We start from the raw sequence: 15,405 nt of genomic DNA on the forward strand, positions 1-15,405 counted from the left end.
TCTCCTTGTCAATCTCCACCTCCCCTTGCCACTTCGATGTACACACGTTGATATCAATGGTGCTGTGTTTTCTCAACACGTCATTCTACACATATTTGGACCCATTCACTATGCTAAAGTGTTTTTATAGTAGGACTGAGAAGCACAGGTACTCTCCTTTTCAAATTACTCAATATTGGACCATTTAAAGCACTGCTAAAGCCACAACAAATCGCCAGTTTAAGTGAGCGCATGTGTGCATTGTCAATTTAAATAAATGTGGAAAAATACTAGCTATAGCGTCGTCTTTTGCTTGTTGCAAAAAGAAATGTGGATAAATACAGAAAAAATGCCCAAAAAATAAATATGGATAAATGCAGACGGAAATGGCAAAAAAATAAATACCATAAAACTGGGAGCCCTACTTATAAATGACAACACAGCATCCTTCTCCAGTCTATTGTAATAGCGCTTTTGATGCTGATCTCCCCTATTTCCTTTTTACAGTAAAATACTCATCAGCTACAGTATACACAGTACACGTCACTGTCATCCTTCCACCCATGTACTCAGCCTTTGATACATATATGAAGCCACCTACCAACTGATCAAAAAACTAACCATAAACACATCATCCATCCCTCAACCCAACATCTACCAACTAGACTGATATACTCCTATTATTCGGAGATACCCATCAATATTGCCACCCCAATTACTCACTCATTTTCCCATCAACTCATATTCCCATTTGCCAATTCATTAACCATCTCATTGATCCATGCATTGATCATCCATTCCTTTTATCAATCCATCCATCCCAATTACTCATCTGTTGGTTCTCATTTTCTATCCACCCATCCATTCATATGACTCGCCTTTCATCTCTCTACGTGTAAGTGTTCCTTATTTGTCTGTGTGGGAATGCATGGCTGTGATTACATGATCGCCTCTACTGTGATATTTGTGAGTGTATCCAAACATCCATACAAATATTTGACACCACAACATTAAGACCTTACATCGTAAATAAATGCTTAAAATAATTTTTACATTTTGGCTTTGTCGATATATATTAAAAACTTGATCCTAGTTATATCGTATCAAAGAAAATGGAGGAGAAGGGACGTAGGTTTGAGGTCTGAAGGAGACCTTCACAGTCCACCTATGTCATCACTAATTTTCATCACCTGGCTTATTGTCCAGAGATAGGACTGCTAAGGGAAGGAAAAGGACAAAGGAGCAGTAATTGGCTAACAATATTCCAGTTAATTTCTCTGTTACATTCTTGTGTTAGTGCTTTTGATGATTTGAGGACTGAAGCGCTTTTCAAAGTATTCGTCACATACTTTGATTAATAGATGATTGAATTGAGTTTCACAAATATTAAACATATGCATTTGCTTACAGGACATTGATGACGTGATCGAAAAATCAAGAAAGGTAAGCAATGACTTTTTTTCTCAAGTATTCAGATGTATTGTTGGGGTCACTCTTCAGCCTCCTGTGGCTTATTGCGACATTGTTGACATAATAAAGTCACCTAAACTGCAGTTTCCATTTCAATTTCCCTTTTTTCATACACCAGTCATGCACGTTCTTTCAAAGAAAAATAACATGTTTTAGCAAACATTTATACATTTTATGCTGGGTTCAGTTTTCACCCTTATTAGAGTAACAAGGAAGACAGGAAATATTTTCTTAATTTTCTTAGCATGATATTTACACAGGGGAAATTGGGTGTTTATTTTTCCATAGCATGTAAGTGCCAGCAATCACAGCACAGCCAGAGACTATTTCCAGCAATTCTGCCTCCCCGTCTCTGATAAAGGGAAGTTTAGTTTGGAGGTGGCTTGCTGAGCGAGCATTGAAACTGTGGAGAAGTTGGGAAGTGCATGATGAATTCCAACAGGAGATCAGTGTAGAGTTTGGTGGGGGGAGCAATGTATGAGGGAGGTGAATATTGGAGCCTCCAATGCGTCCTCTGCAACCTCTGCTCTCTGACAAGTTAGTCCGAAGATTATGACGAATGACATAGATCTCAAGTCTCACTCATTGCGAGTGAGACTCACACATTTGGAGGTTGGGCTGAGCTCTCGCTTACAGCAGAATACATTTCACACCTAAGAAGGACCTGAACCTGATCGCTAAACTCACCTCTGTTCAGAGCTCTGCTTTGTGTAGAATAGTCCCTTGGGGATGCAAAAGCTCCAGGAAGAAACGCCCCTTCTTTGGGAGCCTTCCCCCAGACTCATTCATTTGATGGAAAGAATCCCTTTGGACGCATTAAAGTGGTGATCCGTAACTGTTTTCAGCCTTTAGTCTGTTCAGTGAGGTGATATGTGTTACTCTATTAATTTTATATTAATTTTGATTGTTTTATCATTTAATTGAAGTTGTTTTTTATGTTGTCAATGATGTCAAATATGTTAATTAGTTCGCACTTCTAAGAATGTTCAAATCCTGAGCCATCAAGAACTACTGGGGTATGGAACCTACAGTGAGGATTACTGTGTGCCTAGAAGCAGGCTGGGTCATTCTAGTAGGAGATGGGAGCGGGAGGCTCTTGGAATGTATCTGTAATTCGAGGAGTTCTTTATAACAACAACATTCAACATTCTCATGTATTCTGCTGGTGAGCAACATGTGTATTATTCATACCACTTAGCTAAATATTTTTAGGTACCCTGCATGAAGGACCACAAGTGAAACACAGCTTCATGGAGTACCCTCCACTTAACATATCTCTCCAATATACATGTTCTGACCATGTCAACTTGTCCTTTTGACACTTCCGCACAGTTTTACATAGTCTGGCCAACAGTTGTTTATCAAAATAGCGAATACAGAAACATAGTCATGCACATATGAAAACTCCAATATATGTACTATCAGTATATCGTCAAAGTAAGCATACATTGGAAAGTTTAGATTTAGGGCTTGATATTGACTTTGGAGGACCGAGTAATGTCTGCCAAGGCGATGAGGTAAATTACTCTTTGTCCTGACAGACATCCCAAACTTAAAGATGTCCACCGGCCAATACACATCTCTTAACGTTGGCTAAGTTGGAAAAGTCTGACGGACAGCTAGCTCAAACAGGATGGCCACCCTACTAACTTTTACACAGTTTTTTATTTTTCAAAAACAAAATCCCAAAGCAGGAATTTGCTGTTCCACTGATAGCTTTCAACATACAACAAGCATTGGAAATGCAATAGGTCTCGCACCATTAGAGTTAGTGCTTTTAGAATTGTTTATGGGTTTTTTTTGTAAATGTTTAGCATTTTTGTTTCCTGTAGCCAATGGTAAAGTATTACAAATAAAAAAAGCCATAAACATTTCTAAAAGCTCTAACTGAAATGGTCTGAGAACTATTGCACTGTGTGAGGGTGAGTGAGGGTGAGGGTGAGTGAGGGTGAGTGAGGGTGAGTGAGGGTGAGTGAGGGTGAGGGGTTGAGGGTGAGTGAGGGTGAGTGAGGGTGAGTGAGGGAGGGTGAGTGAGGGTGAGTGAGGGTGAGTGAGGGTGAGTGAGGGTGAGGGGTTGAGGGTGAGTGAGGGTGAGGGTGAGGGTGAGTGAGGTGTTGAGGGTGAGTGAGGGTGAGTGTGGGTGAGGGTGAGTGAGGGTGAGGGGTTTTGGGTGAGTGAGGGTGAGGGGGAGTAGTTGAGGCTGAGTGAGGGTGAGTGAGAGTGAGGGTGAGTGAGGGGTTGAGGGTGAGGGGTTGAGGGTGAGTGAGTGAGGGTGAGGGGTTGAGGGTGAGTGAGGGTGAGGGTGAGTGAGGGTGAGGGGTTGAGGGTGAGTGAGGGGTTGAGGGTGAGGGGTTGAGGGTGAGTGAGGGGTTGAGGGTGAGGGGTTGAGGGTGAGGGAGGGTGAGTGAGGGTTAGGGTGAGGGGTTGAGGGGGAGGGGTCGAGGGGGAGGGGTTGAGAGTGAGTGAGGGTGAGTGAGTGAGGGTGAGGGGTTGAGGGTGAGTGAGGGTGAGGGGTTGAGGGTGGGTGAGTGAGGGTGAGGGGTTGAGGGTGAGTGAGTGAGGGTGAGGGGTTGAGGGTGAGTGAGGGTGAGGGGTTGAGGGTGAGTGAGGTTGAGGGTGGTTGAGTGAGGATGAGTGAGAGTGATGGTGAGTGAGGGGTTGAGGGTGAGGGGTTGAGGGTGAGTGAGTGAGGGTGAGGGGTTGAGTATGAGTGAGGGTGAGTGAGGGTGAGGGGTTGAGGGTGAGTGAGGATGAGTGAGAGTGAGGGTGAGTGAGGGGGTGAGGGGTTGAGGGTGAGGGGTTGAGGGTGAGTGAGGGTGAGGGTGAGTGAGGGTGAGGGGTTGAGGGTGAGTGAGGGTGAGGGTGAGTGAGGGTGAGGGGTTGAGGGTGAGTGAGGGTGAGTGAGAGTGAGGGTGAGTGAGGGGTTGAGGGTGAGTGATGGTCAGGGTGAGTGAGGGTGAGGGTGGGTGAGGGGTTGAGGGTGAGTGAGGGTGAGTTTGAGGGGTTGAGGGTGAGGGTGGGTGAGGGTGAGGGGTTGAGGGTGAGTGAGGGTGAGGGTGAGTGAGGGTGAGGGGTTGAGGGTGAGGGGTTGAGGGTGAGTTGTTGCGTGCTTATCTAGGTTCCTGATCGATACTGTGACCTTATGCCCCTATTCGGCTATAAAGCCCTTTTATTCCCTATATTGGCATAACCGTTCAAGTGCGATTTTCTGAAAAGTCATCTCTGGCCTCACACGAACAGAGCCACATTCCAGCATGACTCTCTGCTACTTCCTTTGCGACCAATTAGTGCAATGACAGAGCAGCAGTCACTATCTGATATTCCTAGATAACACTCCGAGTTCTTCAACAAGATAAAAACTTAGCAAACCTGGAAATCCCCGCTTGCTATGTTTTGATTAGTAATGGAACTCTAATGAGCAACTGATAACTGTCACTTCCTAGTGACATCTTTAATTGATGTCTTATGTCCAGCAAACTTGCGTCAAACCCGGCACCTGTCAGGTATAAATATTACCAACGTTGCCTTAAGCAATGAGCGAACCTGTTGCTGATGCCAGCTGCCTGCATGACCCCGTGTTGGTAAAAACTAGCACTCTGTCGCTGCAGCCTGCTATCCTGTGGTGGTGAAGCTACTGATTACCATTATCGCCGCTACAGCGCGAACTATGGTTCAGTACGCTTGAGGAGCCGTGCAGCCGTCCTCTGCGAAGACATCCAGCCCAGCTGCCCGCGGACGCTGTCACCCCTCCTTCCTCGACGCGCTGAGAGAAGCCGCTGCCTTTCTCGTGCAGAGAAATCCAGTCCCGGCGCTTCCGGTCTACCCTCGCAGGTGACTGGGATATCGAGAGAGACCCCTGAAGGAGATACCAATCCTCCATCATTCTATTCAGAGGTATGGTGTTGACTAAACCCTTAGACGAGAATTCTTGAAACAAACCTTGGCAAAACCAACTTAACTTAAGCTACTTACTTACTCCCCTTCTCACGTGTTAGGCTTAGGTCAGGCACACTGGGGTAGGCTTAGTTAGAAGCACCAGTTGAGTATGTTAGCCTAATGTATATATGACTGTATATATGTTTTATTACTTTTAAACCATTGTATGGCTAAGAAACCATATCAATGCTTTTACAGTTCTATTTCGCAATACTTATCTTACTGTACGTACTTTTTATAATAACAATTATTGCAATTGTGGCAATACATTTCTCTTGTACGAGAAGAAAGACTGTTCAATAAATGTTAACCTTTATTGATACACGCCCGTCTCTCTATTCTCTACATCTTGTGAAAGTAAACTGAACTAGACTGACTGAGTGAAATCTGTGTCTATTGTTTCACACGACCCTAGAGATCGACTCTTGATCTGAGGAGCAAAGTTGTCATGTTGCACGGTTGTTGGAAAACTGAATCCCTTCTTGTCTGTGCCAAGGAAGCTGATCACTTCCTATGCAGAGAAGAAAGTTTCCAGTGACCTCTGAGCTAGTTGGTAACACAACCCAATTAAGTTTAGCATAGTCAGTGGAGGTCTGGAATATCCGCAGTTCCACGTCGATACTACTGTTTATGTTATTCCAATGCGCAGGGCCTAGTGGGAAACTAGGAACTACACTACATGGCGCCCAACGTTTGGTAAGGCGATAAACTAACGCAAGACTTATAGAGTAACTCAGTCGTGCATATTTCACAGACCCCTTTCTCCCGTAAATACTCCAATAGACGTCTGGAGTGGGTGAAAGGTTAAAATCCGCCCGACCTTAGTAGGAAGAGATTCCTATGTAAAGCTCTGGTTTATTCAACGTTGAAGGATACAGTGTTCCAAAATATTGTGCATCTAATCTTTGTCTCCGTGGAGACCTACTCTGCAAAAAACTGCATTTTCAAAATGTCAGACAATGAAGAAGCAGCTAGGCTGGCTTCCATACTAATAGAGGAGGACTCGAGTCTCCTACAGGCAGACCCGGATGCTATTATCATCCCGGTCCAGTTAAGAAGATCTATAACTTTAAAACTTATAGAAAACGGACTGCCACCTCAAGGTGGTACAGTAATTTTCGTGATAGAGGCTCACGAGTATCGGCAGACAGAGGTATTCTATTCATGGATAAACTTTCCAGCGGTAAACGCTATAACACAAGAGTTTCACTATTACAAAATAGAGGAACCTCCGGATGAGTACGCCCCTTTCGAGGAGGTTGAAATTCCACTTAAATTTCAAGAGCACCTGCTCTGGTTTAATGGCGCCCTAAAACACAATGATCACATAACTAGGCTCGGTCCACTAGGTAGACCAGGAGCCACGTGGCCGGTTCTAGCCAGCTACACACCACATCCTGACATTACAAGAATGTCTAGAGAAGAGCTGTTAGCACAGCTAAACACATTAATAAAAATACATAGGCAATTGGTCCAATATGTAATACGGACTGCAACAGTCCAGCCAGCTGTTAATACACCACAGCTGACCCCTCATCAGGGGAACACAAATAAAATTACACCACAGAACATACAGTCATGTCTTGGTAAAACACCCGTAAAACGGGAACAAATTCCTTTCTGGTTAGCCCAGAAAATCACTCAAATAGAGGCAGTATTTCCTGATACTACCCCTATTGAGAAACACAGAATCTTGACCATCTGCCTTCCTATGGGAATCGCACCACACGTGGAAGACTGCGACACTTGGGGTACAGTCTTTGCTTCCATTTACACAAAAACACACGGTGTTCCGTCTATGGCGGTAATACCAGACGTGCTAAAACAGATTCAAAATGAATTCGGTCCAGAGCCCGCTTTAAATCTAGGTATGAAATTACTGAAAGACTTCAAGCAGGTCACGGCTATATTATTAGCCAACGTAAAGGGAGAAGCAGCATCTGTGGCGATTCGCCAGAAATTGAGGGAAACAGATATAAAAGATCCTGTTGAGCTTGCAAAAATCATAGAAAAGTGCTATGAAGAATTAGGTAGAGACAGCTTGGGTGGAAAACCAGTTAAGCCCCAACTGCTCGAAAATCCTGAAAAATTATTTATTAAAAATAATTTAAACACTCCTAAAAAGAGCTGGGATGGAAATAAACAATCCACTCCCAAGGAAAAAGTTTTCCAGTCCAGAGGAAGGTCTCCTCGACGGAGGGAGAGAACTCCGACTCGAGAACGCCAGTCTCCCCAACGGGAGCCCTCTGAGAAAAGATATAACCTTAGAAATAGGGATAATCTGAAAAAACCTGATAGATATCAAAGTATTGATACACGTCCCTCTCGATCTTTTCCACAGAATTCGGAAAGAAGAGGACGGTCAGACCCAGGAGAGCACACCAAGTCCAAAGACAAGGAACCTGCTCAAAATAAGAAATCTCAATTTCAGAAAAAGAAGGTAGCCAGTATTAGAGTAATCAACCATGCCGAGAATACTGAGGACACAGTTGAAAAACGGGGAGTGGGCATTGACAATGTTGGACAGTGCAGCAGAAATCAGTATAGCGCGCAAGATCTTGATGAGTCATCTGGAGACAGTGGACACGAATGAATACATTCAGGTTGAAACTGCCGACGCCAGACTTAGCGAGCCCCATAAAATATACGAAATAACATTGCGTATAGAGGGTGATAAGACTAGGAAAATTAAGGGTCTATTTTGGGATAAGCTCTCAAAAGGCTATGATATACTGTTAGCTGAAAATGATTGGCCCCCAGAGTTTGTCAGGGAGTGCCCTCGTGGCGAAGAAGTGATTATGCCTGCCTTCTCGAATCACATACCGATTCACAAAAAATACACATATGCAAGGAAATGGGCAGTAGCCCAGGCACCTGCATTGTATAAAAATCATGTAGGATGGGATGAGGATTCTCCTCCTCACAAAATCCAATTAAAAAGTGAACCAACTGCCCAACGGCAGTATCCCATAAAGCAAGAAGCTAAAAAACAGGTCAGGGAGATCTTAGATCAACTTGAGTACCAGGGGGTGATTGAAACATGCACCTCTCAAATGAACAATCCTTTGTTTCCTGTCTCCAAGCCAGACAATTCATATCGTCTAGTTTTGGACTACAGACATCTTAATACATGTTGCAAAACTTTTGCAGTACAAAACTCGCATAGTGCAGCCCTAATGAATAATATAGTTAGGAAAAAATATAAAACGACATTAGACATTTCTAATGGTTTCTTTTGTCAAAACATTGCACCAGAAAGCAGGTACTTGACCGCTTTCTCCGCATTTGGGTCACAGAAAAAATTCTGTCGACTCCCACAGGGGTTCAAGAACAGCCCAGGACTATTCTCAGCTAGGGTAACAGAGTTACTACAAATCTATGATGATGAAGCATTGTCTTACGTAGATGATATTTATCTCACAGACGACGACTTGGATACTCACTTGAAAAGAGTGAACACCATCATACTTGGGTTCGCAGCAGAGGGTTACAAATTCAACTTTAAAAAGTCCCGAATTGCCCATCTGACAGTACTGTTCTTAGGGTACGAATTATCAAGTGAAGGGAAAAGCCTAGCGGACAACTTCTTAGAGAAGTGCGCTGTACTCCAAGCTCCAAAAACGCTGAAGAATTTACAATCAATACTAGGTTTTCTGAATTTCGGAAGAACTTACATACTAAATTACGCAGAGAGGGTTAAACCTCTCTACGAACTAATAAAACCTGATTTAAAACAAATCAATTGGACTCAAAAACACACAGAAATTTTGAGATCACTGCAAACAGACATGTTAGCAAAAACAAAATTAGATACACGTGACAACACGATCGATCTTGTAATCCGAGTCATCCCAGGAAGATGCGGATTCACGTACCTAACCTCTAATGAGGGAGAAAAGGTACCAATTTCAATTAAATCTCACTTGTACACACAAGCAGAAAAAACATTCAGTCACACAGAAAGAACTGTGAACGCAGTGCAAGTCGCATTAGCAAATGAACGAGAACTAGCACACGGCAAACGGATTAATATCCTTACAGCGGAATCCGCCTTCGAGGCGCTATTCAGCCCAGTAAACCTGCCTACAGTGTCACTGGATCCGAAATGGATACAGTACATAGATTCTCTAGGAGCGGAGGACGTGAAATACTATTTCGCCCCGCAATTTGAAGAACTGAATGATTTAGAATATGAAGAAGAATATCCTCTGCCAATCGAAATTCTGCCTCTCCCACAATATGCCTGTATAATCTATACAGATAGCTTTGTACAGCATTTTAATGTAGAGAGCAAATCCTACAATGCAGCATGTGCGATCATTAAAGGTCGTTGGCTGTGCGGTAAATTCAGACCGAAAGTAACAAAAACTGAATCTGTAAGAAACTGTTCGGTTCAAAGAACTGAAATCAGATCTTTAAAGATGGCGCTCGAAAATGCAGAACGGGAATTCCCCACACTTATAGTGTGCGATTCTCATTTTTGCGTCAATTCTTACAACAACAAACTGCAGAGTTGGATCGAAAACGACTACAAAGATGACACAGGTGCCACAATAAAGCATAAATTGCTCTGGAACGAGGTAGCTCTTTTACACAAAGAACTACAAAAGACTCACGTGATTCACGCACAGAGTCTTCAACGTGATGGCGTTCACGTTGCAGGGAATTCATTGGCTAATACAGCCACCGCGGAAGCAACTAACCCGGCTTCCGTAGCCACAAAAAAGCGTACAGATAAGTACATAGACGGGGAAACCATACTGGCAGTAAAAACGACCGTAAAAGGCGACTGTGCAGCACTACCCGTAAACTATCCACTCAATTATGCATACATAATCGATGCAAACTCCGTTCCTTTTGCTCGAATCCCTGGAGTGGGGGACAGAGTAATTCCAAACAGGAGCAGGAGGGGCTTCCTCCTACTGGAAGCACACATGGGGTTGGGTCTGAAACACCAAACAATCAAAGCCTCTCTGAAAGAATTGCAATCAGAGTACTGGTGGCCAGGAATGAGTATAGATATTCAATGTTTTGCTCAAAATTGTGAAAACTGCAACAGAGATCGCAGAAATGAACAGGCCAGGGTAGTTTCAGGATCCCTTCTAGACAGCATAAGGCGGTCTATCTGCGCAATCAAAGAAGAGAAGCGCGTCCCAGTGTACACCATTAAGACAAAAAGCACTTAAAAAATGAGGTCCCCAGCGCTCGGCTGACGCTAGAACGGTTATAAAAGATTTGCGAGTCCATATCGGCATATACGCAATTACCACGTTCCATTCTGACCAGGGTCCTGCTTTCAGCTCTCGAGCTTATGAGGAGGCCAGGGCTAGCATGGGAATTGGGTTGTGGTATTCTTGTCCGTCGCACAAGTGTGATAGAAAGAAAAAACCGGGACATAAAGCAATCTATAACAGCGAAGGTATTAGGTTCAGGCGCTGGGTGGGTCAAACATTTAATAAGTGTCCAGACTAGTCTTAACAACATGCCAAGAAATTCTCTAAAAGGTTTCAGCCCATACGAACTATTGTTCGGAATTAGAATGAACGTTCAGGACCTCGATAGTCAGATGTCAGTGGTACAAGCAGAAACAAAGCAGTTTGAAGTAAAAGACCGTTTGGCTGTTTTACAGGAACTGAATGAAACAAGAAAATCATTAAGCAACATAAAGTTAAAGCAACAGCCAAATACCACTGACGAGGCACCACCCGCAACAGCCCCAGCAAGGCCTGTCTGGATTCCAAAGATTGGGGATCTAGTCAGAGAAAAGATCGCGGTTAAGAAGGAATTTGGGCCTTCTTACAGAAAAGCAGTACCTGTCTTAGCAGTCACCGGAACAAGATCAGTTGTGCTACCGCCCCTTGCTGGTAAAAAGGAGAACAGAGTTGTGTCTATCGATCTGGTAAAACCACAAGCATGTGGCCTATAATCAACAGTAGGCCCAGTGGACTCCCAAGAAACAACAGAATACCCAAACTTGCAACAATCCAAGAGGTTCAAACTGAAAGACTAATCACATTCGATCAGCCTGCAGTGCACAATGAAGGACTATGCAATAATGCCATGGAACTCGTGCCTCTTGAAACACAGATTGAAACAGTTCGTCAAGAAACAACACCAGTCTACACTAATGTGGCATCAGAAAGTGTTACCGAGAGTCAGATTGAAAGAACAATCCCATCAATTGACAGAACTGCCTCTGGTTATTTCATCAACTTCGACAACTTCTCTGAAGATTTAAACGACCCCGAAGTGATGCCAGAAACAAAAAAGTCTTTTAAAGAAATAGCAACAGAACTCTTTCATCAACTGAAGGAAATCTACCTCATTTCCCCTTGGCTAGAGTTCTGGTTCGGTCTAGGTGTATTTTTCCTCCTGCTTTGGCTCATCATGGTACTGTGTTTGGGAAAATTCATTGAAGGAAAATATATTACAATGGACACAGCAAATCAGAACATCAACCTAGTCCTGAAACCACACAGATCATCCCACGTGAAGAAAAGAGAACTGTCAACAGTAAATGTCACAGCAATTCCAATACCTGGTGGGGTAGTATGGGAGAAAACAGACTATGAGATCTATGGTCCGGTCGAAATCCTGAAGTATCCTCATCAACTAAAGGTTTCCTTAAGTGACTTTGTGACACCAAGTACATTCTCTGATGATTGAGACTTTAACAGTATTAATGACATGATGTCTGATTTAGTAATGTCAGCTAGATTCACAGATCATGATTATTTACAAGGTTCATCTAGTTATGAGCAGTTATTCTGTTATACCCACTAGGGGGATCATTACTTGCATAAATCTGCACAGCCTAGAAATGTTTTTATGTATAATCAATGGGAACATTGTGCTACACCACCTAAAAGCAGTTCTAAAGCATTTTTTGAGAAATTCAAATACTTCTCAGGGTTTAACACCAGTGATGCAGAAACATTTTATTACAAACTGTTAGATAAAACAGGAATGAAAACAATGCTGACAAATTCTAAATTGATATATTCAGAAGCATTTTATGACAAAATGATGACATTTGGTTTTGATTATTGGAAAAATAATATTGAAACGAAAACAATTTGGGGTACAAAAGATTGGCAGGTGCAAGGCATAGAAGCACTTTTTAGAACCTGCATGATACCAGAACAAATGTTATTTTTAAATGACACTGTACACCAAACATCCTGTCTTGGCCTAGCTAAGATCAAAGACCTTAAAACACCGTCTATTCCAAAGCCAATACCTGAGAATACAACAGCTGATATTGAGTTAGACGTGTCACAAATTTTACATTTCAACAAAACACATCCTGATTGGAAAAAGTGGTTAATCTGGCCTACAGACACAAATAGCTGTCAAGATAGGTTCCTGAATAAAACACAGGGTTTACAAATGACCAGATTAGACCCTAGATATTCCCAGAGACAACATCCAGGGATTATAACAACATACAGTGTAGGGAAACTCTGCCTAGAATGGCTTACTACATCCACACTGGCTGAAATTAAGCAACACTTGTCTTTATTAAAAGATGGTGCTGATTTGCGCGATTTCATTCTTGGACCACGCAAACAGCGTCAAAAGCGTTTCATAGCGACCAGTATCTATGCTGCTTACAACGAGGCTTGGAAAGTAAAGCAAATTGAAACTGCTGAAAAAATACGAGAAATTGATCGTATTAATTTGGAGAAATCACTTTCTGTGGTAGACAATGGGTTAATGACTCTGTCTTCCAGAATATATTCTTTGGACAATATTGTATCCTCTGCCTTTGATGTGATAGACAGAGATTTGCTAATGTTACAACATGGCCAGTCTCAATTACGCTCTATTATAGAACTAGGCTGGACGCTGCAAAATCTTCGTTCAGGCTATGTGCCTTGGCGTTTAATCAACACAACGTCATTATTTTCCATTTTTAACCTTACTGATAAACAGATCAGTTTGGCACAGAAAGGAGCAGACTATACAATCTTGAGCATCGAGAAACTCGAGAGATTACCATTGACAATGTCAGAGAGCCCTGTCATTGAATGGATAATACACGGAATTATCACAATTCCGATAACAACTTTCCGATTTCATAAATGCCTTGAGTACATACCTGCTGGCCAATATGAACAATTGGGTAAGGGATATGTAAAATCCGAATGGAAATTACCATACACTCATTCTTGCTATAGTGACAGTGACAAAAATGTATTTCTTAGTGGTGAAAATTGTAAACATTCACTAAGCGGTATACTTTTGTGTCAGGGTATTAATTTACACGGAGCATGTGACGGAAATTCAAACAACCTCTCATGCCACCAGCTAGTCACACCTGCAACTCAGATAGAGCCCTTCTTTATGCAACTCGCAAACGGGAGTTACATTCTTAGAACGGATCACAGGTGCTGTGGCCTCGCGCCAGGGAAAAGTTATCTAGTACAAGTAACGTCCATGGTCAAATGTTGTATGCAAGCATTGTTTCCGAGCGGGCCTCCAGACATAGTGACTCCCCTCTGGCCTCGTCTGAATCTCTATTCTATACGAATTGATACATTAAGCAAAATGAAATCTGTGCTTTTACAGACAACAGTGCCTATAACGTCATCTAAAGAGACGTATGATCTTCTAGTCGCAAGGACGGCTACTGAAGTCCATGACCTTTTATCAACAAATTGCCCCGTGCATTTCGTAGAAATGTTCAGCCAACTCCTTAACATGTCTAGTGCAACAAGCATCCCAGGCATATTTAAGACAGTCTTTACGGGACTGCTAACACCCTTCCAGGCAATTTTGGGAATCTTTCCTAATTTTGTGCACTCCATCTTTGGTGGTATTCCACTATTTTTGGGACTCATCGCAGGGATTCTATTTTTGACCATCCTGCTACGTTATGGCAAGCCTCGGCTCAGACATAGCTCCCATGGGAATGGAAGAGACAATCCTAGCAATGCGCTACAGGGACAGGATAACTAACGTCCTCGGATTGGCCAGGCTAAGAGATCTAAACATGACCTGGTTCCTTTCATTCAGACCGATATGGCAAAATTGCATTTTACCTGTGCTACGGTGTATGCTTTGCGGCGAGGAATGCGTGTTGGACATCTGTCTTTCACTTCCATCAGCAGTACCAATGGACGTCGATACTTTGCTAAGTCCAATAACGGCTCACGCATTGTGTTGTCCCCAGCGGCTACCAATCCTGATGACGGCATTCGTGGAGACTCCTGTACTACAGCCAAGTGGTAACAGTGGAGCGAGTGACAAAAGCAACATCATCCAGGTACAACGTTCTGTGAGCATTGCTGGTCCTGCCTTCGATGACAGCAATCATTCTCACACCTGCCAAGTTACAGCGCTATCTACTTTGGTTGAACTATCACCTGATTTTGTAGACCAATTCTTTGCGAGCCTGTCTGATACGATGTTCTCACCCATAGAGAAACAATAACTTTTGAGAAGCTTTCCGACACACAGCGTTCCCATGAACTGTGAATTCGGCCTTCAGTTTTGATCAACAAAAAACTGCCAGGAGCTTTGGAAATCTATTTTCTTTGAATTGGACAATTTTTTTAAAAAATATTGACCCTCTCTTTTTGGCACGAACAATTCTTTGCTTAACGTAAAAACTATTCTTAGAGAACAGAAGCTTCACACTTCTATTTCTAAACACATCTAGAGACATAACAACATAACACCAGCCTCTAGCACACATGTTATTACAATGCATTTTTTCATGTGATGATTTATCTCGCATTTCTTCTGTCAGAGATACTTCATGTGTAATTCTTTTTGCATAATCGTTCATTGATTTCATATGCAATACCTTTTGAATGGTTACTATGCTTTAAAAAAAAAAAAACGTACAGTACCTAAATTCCATGTATTACAAGTACGCCTATTTCGAATGCATTTATGTATTTTGGGGTGGGCAATGTTACACATACATCTAATTGCTTTAGTTTTAGTAATTTTGATGGACATGTAGACGTGGAGTGGGTGTTGCGTGCTTATCTAGGTTCCTGATCGATACTG

General features: G+C 42.6%; 1 protein-coding gene across 1 annotated transcript in view; it reads left to right on the forward strand.

Moving 5' to 3' along the window:
- Window positions 1-15,405, forward strand: part of LOC147709307 (putative deoxyribonuclease tatdn3-A) — a 90,825-nt gene that overhangs the window by 9,348 nt on the left and 66,072 nt on the right. The window contains exon 2 of the mRNA XM_086925459.1: window positions 1,390-1,422. Coding sequence (XP_086781585.1) covers window positions 1,390-1,422 — 33 coding nt within the window. The remainder of the gene's footprint in view (window positions 1-1,389; window positions 1,423-15,405) is intronic.

This window comes from Lissotriton vulgaris, chromosome 6 (genome assembly GCF_964263255.1).
Source record: "Lissotriton vulgaris chromosome 6, aLisVul1.2, whole genome shotgun sequence".
Taxonomy (NCBI): Eukaryota; Metazoa; Chordata; class Amphibia; order Caudata; family Salamandridae; genus Lissotriton; species Lissotriton vulgaris.